Source organism: Nannobrachium achirus (assembly GCF_963921795.1).
Source record: "Nannobrachium achirus genome assembly, chromosome: 10".
Taxonomy (NCBI): Eukaryota; Metazoa; Chordata; class Actinopteri; order Myctophiformes; family Myctophidae; genus Nannobrachium; species Nannobrachium achirus.
Genome location: NC_137819.1, coordinates 28,272,470 through 28,290,890, shown reverse-complemented (window position 1 = coordinate 28,290,890; position 18,421 = coordinate 28,272,470). Strand labels below are relative to the sequence as shown.

Below are 18,421 nucleotides of genomic sequence, written 5' to 3'. Positions count from 1 at the left end.
CCAATCTTTTCAAATGCTGCTATACTTGTGTGGACACATTGTCCCTGATAGTAATACAAGTACACACACACACACACACACACACACACACACACACACACACACACACACACACACACACACACACACACACAGAGAGAGAGTTGGCAGGCAGAACAACCAGAGTTTTCAACCCCTTATTATGTTTACTATATAATTTTGCTGGTTTCGGGGGGGGGGGGGGGGGGGGGGCTGACGTCAGCTTGCATGGCCAAATTTGCATGTCTGTGATTGGCAAATACCAGTACATCCCTTAACCTTGAAGTGTTATAATTTACTAGCAACACATGTATCCCATAGCCTAGAAGGATGATTGCACTGAGATCATAAATTCAAACAAAAGACATGGTCGCCGCGGATCGATTTGAAAAACATTTTGAGAAGTGAGGTCCTTGACTTTGAATTTGCGAGCAGTGTGACCCTGAGCGACTTATTACTATTATTGTGCAAGATTAGCAGCGGACAGACACACAGACGGAGTGAAGATAATTACCAACTTACCAAGGAATGTCAGCTGTGACTTGCATACAATGCCTGCTGTATTTACCTGTGAGAACATGGGCAGACAGTTTGTTCTAAAGGTCAGGCCTGCTCCTGCATGCAGCAACCAATGCATCTATGAAGGTTAAAGAGGATCAACAATGTGTTTCATATTCCACGCCTCAGGACCATACAGCTGAAGTAACTGATTTAACACAGTTCAAGATTTAGATGACGTGGGTGGCACTGATTTAACACAGTTCAAGATTTAGATGACGGCACTGTACTCAAATCCAGACACGACTTTCACTTAATGTCCCTGCAGGTGGAGTTGGCATTTAGGTCAGATATCTCCCCGCAGAGTACTCTTCCACGCTTCAGGATCCTTCACATGAATTAAGTTGATTACAGTAGTTCCACTGTCTTCCACACCTTTTTACAATTATTATGAAACCGAAACACACAATGAACAATAGCCATGACCTGATGCTGACTGGGGTTTCTTCCATTATTACCTCCAGATGTAATTGATTGCATTCACCTCTTTTCCTCCTTCTGTTACCAATGTTTTGGAATCTTCCTATTCTCAGTAAAACGGACCTGAGTTAAACTATATTTGGACCACTTTTTTCCGTCTGCACCAAAATCTACTTTTTTCGGCAAATGTATGACCAAAACAGTTAAACAAATTGTAATTGCGACCGAAGGTCGCAGTTTACCATGAGAAATGTCACTGCTTGTCTCCGTGTGTGTACACATTTTTACGGTCTATGGGTTGGTTCCCTTGACACATCACTGTGACATCACAGGTAATATCACAGGTGACATCACTTATGTAAAAGTCCATATATGGGTACTCCCCAGAGTCCCTTTTATGCCCATATATGAAGATCCCTGATGTCATCGATATATATCACTGGCCAGATGGCCAAGACATGGCCCATCCATGTGGGGCTGGTTCAGATAGGAATCTCCATGTATGGGCATAACATATATTGTTTGTTGTGATGTAACAGATTCCCTTTTATGCCCATATCTGGTGATCCCTGATGTCATCAATATTAAGCCCATATCTAACTTCATATGGGAATGCCCATATATGGAGGAAGACAGCCCATATCTGTGCGGCTGGTTCAGACAGGGATCTCCATGTATGGGCATAAATGAGATGTACTATATACAGTACAGTACATGCGTCTCCATATATGGGTAACTAGTCCGATATACATCACTGGTCAGATGGCCAAGAATTGGCACGACCTCAGAGAGGCCGCATGTCGCCCTGAGGCGTCTTACTAGTAATACTTCATCCAATTTATACAGAGATTTTCTTGGTACTCAAAGTCGCTTTACAACAAAACACATAAAAGAAACAACTTTATTAAGAGAAACTAGCTAAAAACTGAGCAAAGAAAAAATGGCTGAATATAAGATTTGAATTAGGCAGGGAAAGCAAGTCTGACAAGGTGGGCATACTGGGATTTAAAATAACGTATAATACCAGCTATACCACATGATTTGCATTAGACTCACCCTGCAGCCATAACATGCTCAAACTGGAACTTTGTCCTGTGTAAATAAATCAGTGGTAGAATTTCATGCATAGACGTGAAACTTGCTTTCTCCCTCGATAGAGAAAATGATTAAGATGAGTCAGGGTGAAGTAATCCTTTACTCAAGACCTGTTACACTCTTTAGCCTCTGGACGTATTTTTATGCAGATTTTCAACAGTTGTACTGGTGATCTACAGTATTCATGGGTTGCATTTGTAGTCCTAAACCAGCCATATTGAGGACCAACACACATGTTCAATTTGTCTGATTGGCATAGAACCAATGTTCTACGTTAATCAAAACACCTGTGTTGTTCCTGGGCTGTTGTAGGACTACAAATGCAACCCATGAATACAAGTGATTCTCAAACTTTTTAATTTCAAGTAACCCCAGTTTCATATGGATTAGTCCACCGACCCCTGTATGATACAATCTGTACCTCTGGGACCCAAATCTACACAGTACAAGTGTGTTAATTTAACGCTGACAGTGTACAAATGGAACCAATATTAAGGTTCCATTTGCAGGCCTGCAAGGCCCATTTGGTTCATTACTATCATTAATTTAGCTTGGGACCCCTGGAACCCCCTCAAGGACCCCTGGACCCCATGCTGAGACCACTGTTCTATGGCCTACACTACAGAATGATATATCCACAATTTTCCCCGGGGGTTTACTGGAGACTATCAGGACCAAACTTCCGGGTTTAACAGCAGACATACAAGCTCACGTCGCGTCGCAGATGCAACCCGTTGTGAGCTTGTAAATCTGCGGCGGAAGATCGGTGCAAACGTCTGCGCAATGCACTATGGGGCGTAGGAAAATCGTGGATATATTCTAGTTGTACGACCTGCACACCTGTGACTAATATTTATCATAGTGGCTTATGCTTGGGGCAATGGTGCTCCGGCAGTTTGATAACACTTCATGGCCAAATAGTTTTTTTCCTTCATTACTGGTTCACTTTGCTAGCATTCACTAATCATTGTTATTTTGATTACTGTAACCTTACCTCTGGCCTTTAGAGGGGGTGTAATTGATATGTCTAGTCCTGTGTTCCGATACTAATCATTGCTATAGGGTGGTTGTTCAGTAACAGGTCTACCCATCTCTCCAGCTCTTAACCATTTTTATGCCTATCCCGAACAAGTTCGGCTTTATTTCAATCCAATACAATGTTTTTTTTTGCTATTTTACTTACCCTGAGCTGCTTGTAGAGATGTGGGTGGTCCTGGCTCGTCCTACGCTTTCCAACGAGTGATGCTAGATGGTCCGACGATTTATTCCATTGAAAAGGGTTTAAAATAAAGTTTAGAGCCCCCCCAAAAAAACTCAATCTATACTGTCGGCGGCGCGACGTATTCCGGGGTGCCTATCCCGAACTAGTCCGGGATATTTAATAAAATGAATTAATGAATCGGAGGCCTCAACAAATCCCCGGTCTAATTTTCCATCCATGGCCGGGGCCGCGACTCTGTTTACATCGGCCCGTAATCGGGCAACGCGGCCGCACCGCGCCGCCCACTCCAATACAAACTCACATCTTTAGAGACCTTTTTCTCTGAACTGTGTTCCCAGTGCAGCGACAACGTTTTTTTGCGACTAAAATAGCTTCAGATCGGGCTTCTAAAAAATAAAGAAGCTAATAGCTAACTGTTAGCTAACTTCCTCCTCTCGTCATCCATAACAGTGGATGCAGTGAAATCACAAGCCACTACTGCCTCTGTAGACGGATGTTAGAGCGAAGGCCTATACAGAAATGTCTGGCACTCTAGCGGCACCTTGTGGCCCTGGCACAGTATGAGTTAAGTAAACAGAAAATACTTTTTCAGGTCGGGGAAACCAATTTTATCCAGTCAGGAGAAAGAACTCATACAGAATAAACATGTCAAATTGGAAGTAACGAAACAAAAAGAAAAATGAGCAGACAAATTTGGAAATGGAACAAAATGAAACTGAATAAGATACTTTTTCTTTTTGGATAAAATTGGTATCCTGACCTGAAAATAAAAGCTGAGAAACAGGTTCCTAAACAAACACTCTATAGCCAGTCTATTGCAATGATTACTATCCGAATATAGAGCCATAACATTTGAACTAAAACACATCATTACACCACCTTTTAACCTGCCTTTTTTAATGTATTCTATGTACGCTCAACAGATTGTCATACTGTAATTAACACTACTATTCCAACACATGAACTTATAATGAAAGCTAAACTCCACCCAGAGAACTTGCAATAAAATATTATGTTGTGTCTAACCCTATGGTTGTACTTCCTGCATTTTCTGTCTGCATTGTGACCTGACCTTGTATGCCCTCCCCGTGTATAGATGTATATCTTTGACCGGCCAGGAATGCATGGCCAGAGGTACGAGGTACGCAGTGACGTCGTCGACGCCACACCTTGGGAACTGCAGGAGACCATCTCCATCAGGGTCATCAGAGGAGGGTGAGACCACGCACGCACGCACGCACGCACGCCGTGCCTAGTTTGTTTGACTTTCAAGGTAGCCATTGGATTCCATTCATTCCAGTGCAGTATGAAAATTAACGCCCAGATAAGTGAAACTTACTTTAGGCTAAATAGTTAACACAACATAATAATAAAGCTTATAAACAGCATGTATGTATATAATGTACACACACACACACACACACACACACAGGACACAAGCAGCTGCCACGGCTAGCAATGTGGACCCAGCCTTAATCGTTGCGTGCTCTATTTTACAAAGATGTTTATACAGTGCTATTTATCCAACACATAACTGCACCACTAAGCATACAGTAAAACCGATAATCCTGCCTCTGAAGAGCTTTAAGTACCACATGTATCCCTGCATTACCTCCCTCTGTATGTAGCTATGATCTGCAGTCATTCATCGTGAACTGCCAGGCCAGAGCTGTGATTCAAGAGGGTTTATCACTCAATTCATAGAAGTACAAAAAATGTTGGTGTGGCATGCTCAGTGCTAACTGCAACAATAGCAATATACTGTATAACAGCAAGATAACAACATTGTGATTAAAGGCAGTGTACTGTACATGATCTTTCTTGGTTCAAACAAAAGGTTATTTGTTAAGGTTAACATTAAAGCTCTATATCTTCTCATAGTAATCATTGTTTTTTTTCCCCTCTACACCAAATCTCTTTTAAAACTCGGAAAATGATCGCTTATTTTCGCTGATAGTTCACCTTATGACATGCACAGAATAGGGATGCTAAGGTTCATGTGCTTAACTAAGATGTACCCCAGAGCTACTGTGTATACTAGCGTTCATCATTTCACTTTGTAGGTAGATGGCAAATGTTGTAGACTTAGTTCACCATAACTTAAAATTTAGATCTGTTTCACTGTATGGTTCTAACTTACACAGATAGCTGTCATATACTGCTAAATAGCTCTCTTGCCAAAGATGCAAGTGAAAAATATCTTCCGGACAAAAGCATTACACAATGTAAACTAAGCTGAAGCTACTGTGTGTTTACACGTGACAGGGGGCCCAATGCTACAATCATGGCCTTTGTTCCCTGTCACTGCACTCATGTCTGTCATTTGTCATCTGTCATCGCTTTGGTCTGAATCGTCAGTTATGTTATTAATTCTTTACACATGTTGTTGACACACCCTACCTCTGAAACCTACCAAACTGGCTGGTAGTATAATATATACTACACCTCACTCTACACTACATGTAGATAAATCTAGTGCACCTCTACTCCTGTTCCTGTGTTCTCCATAACATAGATATTAATCTGTAGTGCCCCCCCCCCCCCGCAGCCCCCCCCCCCCCCCCCCCGCAGGGTGCAGCGCTAAGGCATGTGAAAAACGATTATAGCGTCAGTCTTGAATTTGTAACGCAGATGGTGTCTAACCACGGTTCAAAAGGACACAACGTTCTTAGCAGCAGTGTTGATTTTGACAGCTAATTTTGATTTAGTTTTTGGAGCGGTGAAAGCGCTCCCAATAGACAGGTATGTCCGTGGGTATGTCCGTGGGTGGGTGGGTGGGTGGGTGGCTGGCTGGCCGTGTCCGTAGCCTGGCAATACCTTGAGTGGCCACACACAACACACTAGTTAAAGGAGGGGCGCTGTTTTGTGCAGGCCAGGCACACTCAACACACACACACACACACACACACACACACACACACACACACACACACATAGATCTAGAACATATAGAATCACAAACATAGATCTAGAACACATAGAATGTAAAAACATAGACCTAGAACACAGAAACACACACACACACACACACACACACACACACACACACACACACACACACACACACACACACACACAGGGTAAAGCTGCTCAGATTCACCGCTCCACTTCGAACCGAGGTTTGATTTTTTTAGTCATGATGCATTTTAGTCCAGTTTTAGTCTGATTTTAGTCGACTAAATGTCATAGGATTTCAGTCACTAAATCTACATTTGAGTTTGTTGACAAAAGATTATTTTGGCAGGCGTTTATGGGGTCGTAATGGCAGATATTACTCTTGGTTGCATGCTGAAAATAGCCGATTTGGGGGCTGTTCTGCAGTTCGTGATTCTTGGCTTGATGCTGCTCTCGGAGTAATTAGTAAGGCAAGGAGATGGAAAGCAAGTAAACGTTTGCCAACATAACTCACGGTCACGGACAGTTTCACAGTTTTTCTGAGATGGTTTAACCAATTCTGGTCTCTATATTAAGAGACAAATTCATACACATTTGAATTAGCAGTTTAATGAATGTAATGTGTAGAGTTAGAACTGTGGTTGGTTCTGGTACATTGATACACTGAGTGATCATTGGTGAGGCTGGGCAATATATTGAAACCCTAACAGACTTAATCTTGTACATGTAGGTTAATTGAGAACCATGTTGTTGTTTTTATATAGTCGATTCATTTGATTAATCTCATTAACCACTTGTTAGCCCTGTATACAGTACTTTGTTGGTGGTATGCAAAAATAGTGAAAATAGCCCATTTACAAGCTCACAATGTGCCGCTTTATCAGCTTTTAAATCTGCTATTTATCGGCTACTTTCTTTTTTTAATAATCGTTCATCAATCGTAATCGAGACGAAAGCTTGTAAGTAATCGCAATATTGACTTGAAGTCATATCGCCCAGCTCTAGCTCATTGTATTAATTACTGTTGTACTTCTCTGCATTGTTCTGCAGTTGGGTTCTGTACGAGAAACCTGACTTCAAAGGGGAGAAGATCGCTCTGGATGAAGGAGACATAGAGCTCACCAACCCTTTCAGCCCTCCTGAAGAGGACCAACAGCAGCTGCACAACGGAAAGAAGGAGAACGGCGGAGAGGGTGGAGAACAGAAAGACAGCGGACAGCAGAATGGAGAACAGAACGATGAGAAAACCGAGGAGAGCGCACCAGCCAGAAAGTTCATCATTGGGTCTATCCGAAGAGCTGTCAGGGTAAGAGAAGGGTTTTGGCATTACATTGCTTCTTAGTGGAGGAGAGTTTTTAATTGTGCACCTGTAATATCTGCTAGTGTAACATCATCAAGCAAGTCAAGTGCAGAGCAAGAGCAACGACTGAAAATGATGCTTGTCAAAATGACATCTTTCTTTGCCCTGCTGGTCAGGTATTTTGACTTTTGAAAGTGTGACACCGCCCTCTAGTGTCTGAAATGAAAGGAACACCCATTTTGTACTCCATTGAGCTGATGCTATCCTGTCTCTGTCTGTCCATCCGTCTCTCTGTCTCTGTGTATGTCTCCCCCTTCCTCCCCAGGACTACAGTGTGCCAGAGATCAGTCTTTTCCCAGAGGAAAATGCTGAGGGGAAGAAGGTCATCTTCAGAGACACTTCAGAGGACGCCCGGATCTTTGGTTTCCCCATCAAAGCCAACTCCATTATCATCAACGCTGGACTGTGAGTGTTAACATACTGTAAAAACTGCTGTGCCGTACTTTACTATACACGAAACTACTCTGTAAAATACTCAGTGTTCATTTAGCTCTCTTACAAATGAGTAAATTGGCACATTCCCCCATTATTATATTATACAGTGGCATAAAGTAACTAAGGACATTTACTCAAGTACTATACTTAAGTATAATTTTGAGGTACTTTTACTTTACTGGAGTAGTTCCAATTTTCAATACTTTTACTTCTACTCAACTACATCTCAGAGGCAAAATCTTTACTTTTACTCCACTACAATTACGTTTACTCAAGTACATTTTGAATTCCGGACTTGTACTTTCTACATTATTATTATTTTGCAGTATTGATACTTTTACAGTATTTACAGTAAAGTAAAAAAATTGTTTTCCACCGCTGATATAATATTATATTGTAGGAGAGTGTTGTAAAAGCAGTGTTTTTGCAGGTGGCTGGTGTATGCAGAGCCCTTCTTCCAGGGCCTGCCCCGTGTCCTGGAGGTAGGAGGCTACTCCAACCCTGCAGCCTGGGGAGTGGAGCAGCCCTACGTGGCCTCGGTTCACCCACTCAAAATAGTAAGCCTCCTTCTGTCCTGTTCTACCAAAGCAGTATTTCTCAAACTTTTTACATTCCAAGGTCTCCCCTTAACTCTGACAGTATACAAATGGAACCGGTTCCATTTGTATACTGTTAGAGTTACAGACTCGTATGGGTCAATTTAGACGCCCATAAAGGAACCCCTCAAAGTTCCTGGAATCCACTTTGAGATACACTGTACCAAAGTATACAGTAACTACACCCCTCTCTGCATGCCAGTAATAATCTTGACTTGTTTGAACTTTTTATTACAGGGTGAACCAAGAGTAGAAAGGCCAAGTGAGCCAAAGGTAAGAAGGCTGGTGTTAAAGCGATTACAATTACAGCAATTATTAAAACTACAACTGCGACTAATTTGGTGTCCGATACTATTACTAAAAGTTAAAGCGGCATGGCATGCCCGAGTAAAGATTGTACTCCAATCAAAATTGGTTTGTTTGTTTTCTTCTTTTGAAGGCAGGACCAAAAAGACTGTAGAAATAGTGCATTCAATTCTGTATCAATGTAAATAATTAAATTCATGACAGAAAAAAACAAGCATAGCAGACGGTATAAAACTAATTTTAACTGCTTTTCAGAAATGCATGGAGTTCATCTATATTCATCTGATTTTATACATAGAAATGCATACTTCCCGTGTTCATATACCACAAGTACCAAGTGGTGGGGATTAAGGAGGCGGGTCAATAAACTGTTTTGCATTTGCTGCACTAGAACTAGGTCGGCCTGGATGTTTTTAAACTCGCCAAACGTATACATCTCTGTTGTGCGTTTCCAGATGATCATCTACGAAAAGCCTTACTTCACTGGTAAAACCAGGACCATCTTCAACACCATGAAGGACTTCATGACAAGGATGGACAGACAGCAGACAGCCTTTATGTACAACGTTGGCTCACTCAAAGTTATTGGCGGAATGTGAGTTGTGGACTGTTTAAATGGGTGGAGAGTTGGAACGCAGCTACCAAAGAAATGCTGACATTTCTTGAGATTCAGTGTGTTCTATTGCCCATTCATAAAAATACAGCACTATGAACATTGATTGCAGGCCCATGAAATGCTCCAAAATGTGTTCAGCAGTGTTGAACTAAATTAAACTAAATTAAAAACATAATTATTACAAAAATAATAAATAAATAAACGAGGGCACAAGGGGAATAAAGTAAAACTTTTAGTCTGATTGAAGATAATTATGGATACAACACACATCGAAGCACACTGATCCTGTTCAATGTAACTACAGTGCATATAAACAGTGCATGAAAATGAAGTGTTTGCAATATCGGAGAATTGAAGTGTGTGTGTGTGTTAGAGCTGGGATCGGGCCCATTTTTTCTGTCCGTTCCGAACCCGTTTCCGACAGTTTTATGTCCGACCCGAATCGACGTCCGAGCATTAATCATTAAAATGCGTCCGACCCGCGCCGAGGCCCGAACCTTATGTTTCCAATGCTTTTTCCCCTCCTTTCTTTTTCTTTGAGGAATCCACTGATTTACACTCACTAGCAAACTTGTTCTAATGTGCAGTGCATGCAGTGTGCTTGCTTGTTGCCCTTAATGTGAATATTAAGCCACACTGTAGCTTGTGAAAGTGTTTAAATAGTAGGCTATGTTGATTATTAAATAATAAAAAATAATAACCTGCGCTGCGCTCGATGTCTGACTGCAAGTTTCTGCGCCTGGAAAATAGCAGATCTACATTAAAGCTCACAACGCGTCGCGGATGCGAGGCGTTGTGAGCTTGCAGATCAGCCACATTTTGTCACGGAACATGCCGTGATGAAGAAGTATAAGCCAGGATTTACTTGAGTGATGTGATGTGTGTTGGACGGACGTCCGTCCGTTCAACACACATGGCACAGTGCACTGCGACTGCACACAACAGCGCCGAAAAATAAACATCCAATGCATGGGACAGTAGTGGAACACCAGCTAGGAGCTCCATTCAGCGGCACGCCACTTCCAAACCACAACAGCGCGCTGCGCGTTTACCTCAGCGTGGGACTTTTCTCCGTGGTCAGAGTTGTCTCCGTGGCTGCAGCATTAGCGCGAGCAGCACACACACACACACACAGGAGTTGCACGCTGCGTGCATCATCAGAGAGAGTGCATGATGCATGTCATATAGGTAGGCAGAGGCTATATAAAAAATATGTCCGACCCGAATCGACGTCCGACAATTAATTATGAAAATGCGTCCGACCCGGGCCCGAGCCCGTCGGGCTTGTCGGGTCCCGTCGGATTTCGGTCGGGTATCCCAGCGTGTGTGTGTGTGTGTGTGTGTGTGTGTGTGTGTGTGCGTGCGCGCGGTTTACAACGCTGTTCATCTTTCTCCTTAGGTGGGTGGGCTATGAGAAGGAGGGTTTCCGAGGCCACCAGTACCAGTTAGAAGAAGGAGAGTACCATGACTGGAGGGTGTGGGGAGGCTGTGATGCTGAAATGCGTTCCGTCAGGGTCTTACGAGCGGTAAGCACGGTTTTACAACAGCGCCCATGTTGTTGAGATGAGACGTCAACTCCACTGGCATTCTTAATCCTGTGATGAGTGACAGGGCAGCCCTCCACCCTGTACAGTGTACTATAGAACAGTGAATCCCGAACGGTGTGCCATGAGACAAGTCCAAGTATGCCTTTGAGAGTTTATGACAACCCCACATTATGTGTACATTCGTTTACCAATACAGAGGCAAATTCTATACTCGGAAAATGGGTATATTACGACCACATTCAACCTGGCGTCCCTATTTTGGACATGTCATTATAGGCCAAAAATATAAATGTATTTCTTTACTTGCGTCACATCGTTACACGTGAGCTTTTAGTTTGGCTGGTTTTGCTATGAATACAGGTCTGTCTTGAGATTTTGACTCAGAAAGCCACTTCTATAGAACATTTGGTTGGTGTTAGTCTGGACACAGCAAAAAAAGAAAAAAAAAGGAGTTGAGGAATCGAACCTGTGACTCAATGTCCGTCCTAAATCGTACACACCCTAACCACTCGGCCATCTAGTGAATAGTGTCTGTCATTGTCCAATTGACAAATAAACTTTTGATCTGAACTGAATTGACGTTTTTACTCTCGGCTAACTGTTTAATGTCATTGTGAGCGGAGTTCCAACTGCAGAGAAACAACGGAGCCATGAATATAACCACAATGGATGAGAACGTCATTGTGGTTTGAATTGTTTTACTCTAAACCAGGGGTCTTCATCAGGGGTCCGGGACCCCTAGGCCTAGGGGGTACTCAGAGTTATTACAGGGGGTCCTCCTATTCTTTGTGTGATAGAAACTTTTTCTCCGTTTTTATATTAACCATTTGAACCGTAGCAGATCTTTAGCCAAACATAGCAGATCTATAAGCTCACAACACCTCGCAGCTTGTAGATCGGCTATTTTTGGCAAAGAGGTTTAGTGTAGAGCACACTAAGTACAGAGTGAAAGGTCAAATATTGACGGTTCAAGTGGTTAAATATATGAAAATTCAAACTGACATGAATCCAAAATACACAGATGATTGTGCAGTCAAACGATGAAACTATATGGACTCTATGAAAAGATTGTGGGGGTCCCTGCTTCATCTCTGTCTCAACTAAGGGGTCCTTAATTGGCCTAAAATGTTGAAGACCCCTGCTCTAAACTCTGGCCCTGCTTCCATGACCCTCTGTAGGACCTGACAGACCCCATGCTGGTGATGTATGAGCAGCCAGAGGAGGAGAGGGAGGACGAGGAACAGGAGGAGAACACCTTTGAGGTGACGGAAGCCATTCCTGACGTGGAGCTGTTTGGCTACAAGACCAACACGCGCTCCATTCATGTGCTCAGTGGCGCGTAAGTTGATACACAGTCAATCCATTCTCAAGATATTTGTTTCGCTTCATGAAAGAGGGACTTTTCACACAACTTAGTGTGACTGCTGCATTGTCCTGAGAGGAAGTTTGTCTTGTAAAAAAAACAAAACAAAACATTGTTTTCTTTCTACTTGTTTTTCTAACCCTAACCCTAACCCAACTTTCCTGAAAATTGCAAACTTGTACGACAAAGAACCCACCTGTAAGAGTGGAGGATAAATGTGGGTTAGGGTTATCTCTTGGCTGCTGTTCTTGGACTTTTTGTTGTTTGATGTGTTAATGAGTGTTTTACATACATGATAACAATTAATGTGTTGTCTTTCTCTCCAGGTGGATAGCCTACTCTCATGTGGACTTCTCTGGTAACCAGTACATCTTAGAGAGAGGTTTCTATAGTAACTCTGCTGACTGGGGCGCTCCGGACAACCAGATTTGCTCCATCCAGCCCATCCTACTGGTGAGGAGCATAGAGAAGATTCAGAGAGGAACCCATTGTCAGAATGTAAAGCTAATCACGGAGTTAATTTCCCGTCTCTGTCTGTTTTCCTTTAGGCTCCAACTGAGAACAACAAAGCCAGGAATGAGGTGAGATCATAGTGTCATTTCTGTCAATATTGAATATTGAACCAGTCTGCTGTATCGAAACTATGACCTGTGACTCTGTTCACCTGCTGCCGCTCATGTACAGTACGTTTTATCCATAGATCACCAAGTGTAGATCATATAAAAACATTAATAATGTAACATTTGCCCAAAATATGAATGCCAGGGTTAAGGTGGTAAACTTTTTTTCTGTGTGGTATTAACTCCAGAAAGTACAACCCTGCTTACTGTATGTTATTCATATTTCTTAATCAGTCTCCTCTCCATCTGTTTGTACATGTCAGGTGCTGTTGTACCCTGATCAAGACTTCCAGGGGGAGTGTCGTGTGTTCAACACCAACCAGGAGGCCCTGTCTCTGCTGGCCAAGTCCTGCAAAGTAGTTGGGGGAAGGTGAGGTGTTTACCAAGGAGAGCGGAAAGACTTAGAAGAGTGGTTCCCAACCTTATTTTTTTCGATCAGGGCCAACTTGAAAATCTCAAGCGTGCGTAGCCCAGCCATTAAGTGATCATATGTGTCATATGGCCACGTGCATTTTTAGAGCACTTTTTATGATCAATCAAGCAATTGTGTTCTGACTTAAATCAATTTAATTGTAATGTAGTATAAGGCTCCTATTTATTAACTTTATTAACTTTTTTTTAAAGAAAAGAATGCCATGATTTCTATTTACATAGATTTTTTTATTTTCATTATAAATGTGATTATAATGCCTTATATACCTTTAAGTAAAGTGTTACCCACTGAGATTATAATGCATTGTGACAGAAGCACTTTTTATATTATTATAAGTTAAAATACTTCATAAACCATGTTCTAAGTTGTTATTATGTATAATTTAACGCATTATAGACCCGTCTTACCAAAATGATCTTTATGGCTGCATTACAGCTGGGTGATCTATGAGAATAAGCAGTTCGGTGGGAGCCAGTATGTGCTGTCAGAGGGAGACTATCCCAACTTCACCAGCATGGGCTGTCCCAACAGCTTCACCATCCGCTCAATCAAAGCTGTACCAATGGTGAGAGAGAACATCTGAAGTCTGTTTGTACTGTCTGACTACACTGTGACACTAATAAGCAACTATCAGCAATTAAACTCCTATATTGTTGCTATCGGGAAGAAACCTCTTATCTCCATATTCTTAAATTAATGCCCTGCTTGATCATACTACAGCGTCACACAAAAGCATCCATAGTAGCAGATCCACAAGCTCGAAACGCGGCGTGTTTTGAGCTTGTCGATCGGCTACTTTTGCAGTTTTTCTATTTGAAAAGTAACAGTTTTGGACATGATAAGGTTTCCACCAGACGGCAACACTATATACTGTATATAGCGTTGCTGTCTGGTGGAACTTTGTTGACCGGTGTCCCCAGTGGTCTACACTTGGTCACCTCCGTTTTTCCATATACACCAAATTTCTTTGCCGGAAATAGCTGATAGTACAGTATAAGCTCACAACGCCTGAAGATGCATTGTGAGCTTGTACTGTAGATCTACCATTTTCACAGAATAACTAATGAACACGTGGGTTCATGTGGTTAAACTAACTCACTTCATTTATTTCATGCTTTCCGTACTTCATTCCTCAAGTTTGTGCCATTCATTTAGTTTGACTTCCTCTGATATAGCCTTTGGTTTTCTCCGTTCCCCTCCTCAGTTGTTCTGCATTCCTTCCATCTCCTTGTTTGGCGGGGAATGTCTGGAGGGTCGAGAAATCACCACAGACGTGGAAATCCTCAGCCTGGTGGAAGAGGGCTTCAACAACCACATCCTGTCTCTCAGGGTCAACAGCGGCTGGTAAGAGTGTCTGTCTGTCTGTCTGTCTGTCTGTCTGTCTGTCTGTCTGTCTGTCTGTCTGTCTGTCTGTCTGTCTGTCTGTCTCTCTCTGTCCGTGGTTGTGTCACCTTTGATCTGTGTTCACTTTGGCATTTGACTGAGAGTAGGGTGTATTGCATGTCTCTTTAAAATGGAGGTTTATGTTTTGGTGTTTAACGTGTGATTCTAAGCACCAGAGAACCTGCTAATGTCTGCTCCTTTGCCTCTCTGCAGCTGGGTGATATGTGAACACAGTAACTATAGGGGGCGACAGTTCCTCCTGGAGCCCATTGAAATCACCAACTGGCCCAAGTTCAGCTCGCTACAGACGATTGGATCTATATACCCAGTCAGACAGGTACGACTACCCGTTCCCTTCTTTGCCTCTAATTTTAACACTGCATATCATTTTCAAGACTTCTTTTTATTGTATGGTCCCATCCCTGGGTGTTCTTCTGACCTTGGATGGTTGAGTTTAAGTTTATCCACACTATCATCCTACATAGATCATCCTACAGGGCATACTGTACTTAAAGCATCATCCTACATGAGCATAGAGTGTAGACTTGACTTGAGTCTACATGTTGTGATCCTGACATACTGTAATTATGGCATTCATTTCTTTCCTGCAGAAGCGGCAGTTCTTCCGCATCAAGAACAAAGAGCGAGGTCACTACCTGTCCATCCAGGGCGGAGTGGAGGAGATGAAGACAGGACGGGTCGTGGTGACGCCGGAGGTGGAGGCCATGAGTGACCTCTGGTTCTACCAGGACGGACTGATCAAGAGCAAGGTGACCAAAGCTCAGTAAACAAAGTGTTCAGGGTCAAAACATGGCTCTTTTCCACCATGAAGGCTAATATAACTCAGAACTTTACATAACCTGACACCTTCCAGAACCTATAAAGTTCTGTGATTGAAATCTTTTTTATCTGATTGTATTGTGACGTGCAGTGAGCTCACAATGTGTCGATTCATTGTGACGCGTTGTGAGATTTTAGATCAGCTATTTCCGAACAGTTTTGATAGAATAAGTTCTGTGTTCTGCTGGGTATCCCACAATGTTCGGAGCAGGGCCCAAAGTAGGCTCTGAGAACCTTATTTGTCAATAGTGTTGGGATAATCTGGCGAATGTTTTGAGGCTATGTAAAATGCTATAGATATTTTACAAGTATTTCAATTGGATTGAAGTAATTACACATTGAATCAGCAGTACATGTGGTTAACAATGCATATGTCCTTCTGCTATAGCTGTCCCCCATGATGAGCCTCCAGGTGATGGGTAACACGGAGCCAGGAGCCAAGGTGCTTCTGTGGTCAGAAAGCCGTCAGCCCGTCCAGACCTGGACAACCAAGATGAGTGGCTTGATCACCAGCCTTACGTTCCCTGGCATGGTTCTGGATATGAAAGGTAGGAACCTTTCAGGGTAGGAATGATGTACAGGTTCAGGCATGTTGCCATTGGGGTTTAAGATCTTATAATAATAATACAATAACTAACTTTATTTGTATAGCACCTTTCATAACATGAAATGCAGCTCAAAGCACTTTACAGAGCAGAAATGAAGCACAAGTGCTTAACAGAAAAAGTACACATGATTACAATAAAGCATAAAAGAAAAGTAAAAACTTAAAACATTAAAAAACATTTTCAGAACAGTGCAGAATAACAGCACAGGGATTTCAAAATTAAGCTAAAAGCAAGAGTGAAGAAATGGGTCTTGAGCTGTGCTTTAAAGCTATCCACGGAGGCTGCCTGTCTTAGGTGTAGTGGGAGTTTACCAGGTATTACAAGTACCAGGTACCACTTGAGGCCGCCAAAGTGTAGGAAACTCCAGTTACAACTCAAGAGGACACAATTACTCTTTACCAAGCTGGTTTTCTTTCCTCTCCAGGTGGTAAAACCTATGACAAGGATCACGTGGTGCTTATGCCAGAGAGTGAGGAGAGAGCCAGCCAACAGTGGGAGCTAGAGATACTGTAAACTGTCACCCACACGTCATTCCCTCAACGTCATCATCTTAAGGACAGTAATTCTTTTCTGAGATTGGACTCTATATCATCCATGAAGACATTTGGCTTTTAGAATCGTGGTTTCCTACATTCCAGGACTTCACAACAGCTAAAGACACTACAGTATGAACACTTTGTGCCTTGAGCCCCTGTGCCTTTAAGGGGATCTTCTGAAGAGAACGGGAAGTAAAAAAAGGACCAGTCTAACCACTTAAACCCTATAGAGTCCCCCAGGGGTCTATACTAGTATTCCTATGTGGGAGAGTGTTTTTTGCAGGTCTTTCAGTCCGAGTGTATCAAAAAAGCAACTGGGTTAAGCACCGTTGGTTGACCAGTTTAACATTCACCAGGGTAGCATTCACCAGCGTCGGCAGGTTAGCATTTCACCAGGTTAGCATTCACCAGTGTGGGCAGGTTAGCATTCACCAGCATTAGTTTTACTGAGGTTAGGGTTAGGTTTAGGTGTATCTCCGGTCCCCCGACTTCCATCACCACCGATCACAAGCTTCCGCTGCCTTAACCTAGTTGCCTTTTTGATACACTCGGACTGAAAGACCTGCAAAAACACCTTCGCTCATTATAACTGATCTAGAAGTCCAACTGTTGATCGGTGAGCTTGTAGATCGGCTATTTTTGCAGAGATTTCATCCCAGAATAGCGACACTAGGGTTCATGTGGTTAACTTTTATTCTGAACAGTTACTGATAAATCCAAGTCTTGGGGCTTAATTGGGTGAACTTGTTTCTTGATTGGGGTTTGAAAGGAGATTCCTGTATTGAATGACCCCTATTTGTTTTATTCCAGGGAGATGCAAATTCTGTGTCGAGAAGCACTTGCAGGTGATACTTACACAACTTTGTTTACAGTGGAAGAACTCAGAGTTTGAACTACTTCTCTCTATTGCGAGCACATTATGGCATGATATCCTGTTTGGCTAGTGTGAACATTCTGCAAGGCTAGGAGTATATTTAATATAGATGTGTGAGTGAATGAAGCCAAAAAGAATGTGTACTGTTAGTGTGCTACAAGATGAATTTTGTGTGTGAGAATCAGTATTTTATAAAGTCTTATTTTTTATCTGTGTGTAATTTTGGTCAATGTATTTGTGTTTTTGGATGGGAAATGTTGCTGTTCTAATATACTGTATACCACATTGTATAGTATGGACTCTGTTAAATGTTATGCTGTTCCATCAGATTTTCTTAAAGGCGCTTTCTGTTTCTTGAAGCTTTTTATAGGTATGAGACTCATATTGACATTCAAATGTACACTACTCACTTCATATAATTTGATACTAAAAATTATAATGTGAAATGTAATATAAACGGGAGTGGTTTTAGAATTCTAAATAAAAAGAGAATCGTGATACCAAAAATGTTTTTTTATTAATTACGAAGGCGTTGTATACAATACACTGATATGTATTAAAAATGATGGGGAAACTAATAGAAAAATTGCAGATTTACAAGCTTGCAGCGCGGCACTCGTTTTCTTTCCTGTTTTCTGCATTTAAAGAAATATATTATTTCAAAAGATTTGAAAAAGTTTAAACAAAAGAAAATCT

At 42.0% G+C, this 18,421-nt stretch overlaps 1 protein-coding gene across 1 annotated transcript in view; it reads left to right on the top strand.

Moving 5' to 3' along the window:
- Positions 1-18,180, top strand: part of crybg2 (crystallin beta-gamma domain containing 2) — a gene marked incomplete at its 5' end in the record, with an annotated part of 36,310 nt that extends 18,130 nt beyond the window's left edge. The window contains 17 exons of the mRNA XM_080735356.1: positions 4,410-4,528; positions 7,259-7,514; positions 7,834-7,973; positions 8,434-8,560; positions 8,837-8,872; positions 9,361-9,500; positions 10,921-11,047; positions 12,247-12,407; positions 12,758-12,884; positions 12,980-13,012; positions 13,315-13,421; positions 13,920-14,049; positions 14,689-14,828; positions 15,081-15,204; positions 15,479-15,637; positions 16,096-16,255; positions 16,740-18,180. Coding sequence (XP_080591482.1) covers positions 4,410-4,528; positions 7,259-7,514; positions 7,834-7,973; positions 8,434-8,560; positions 8,837-8,872; positions 9,361-9,500; positions 10,921-11,047; positions 12,247-12,407; positions 12,758-12,884; positions 12,980-13,012; positions 13,315-13,421; positions 13,920-14,049; positions 14,689-14,828; positions 15,081-15,204; positions 15,479-15,637; positions 16,096-16,255; positions 16,740-16,828 — 2,175 coding nt within the window. The 3' untranslated portion in view covers positions 16,829-18,180. The remainder of the gene's footprint in view (positions 1-4,409; positions 4,529-7,258; positions 7,515-7,833; positions 7,974-8,433; positions 8,561-8,836; positions 8,873-9,360; positions 9,501-10,920; positions 11,048-12,246; positions 12,408-12,757; positions 12,885-12,979; positions 13,013-13,314; positions 13,422-13,919; positions 14,050-14,688; positions 14,829-15,080; positions 15,205-15,478; positions 15,638-16,095; positions 16,256-16,739) is intronic.
- Between the last annotated feature and the right edge of the window lie 241 nt (positions 18,181-18,421).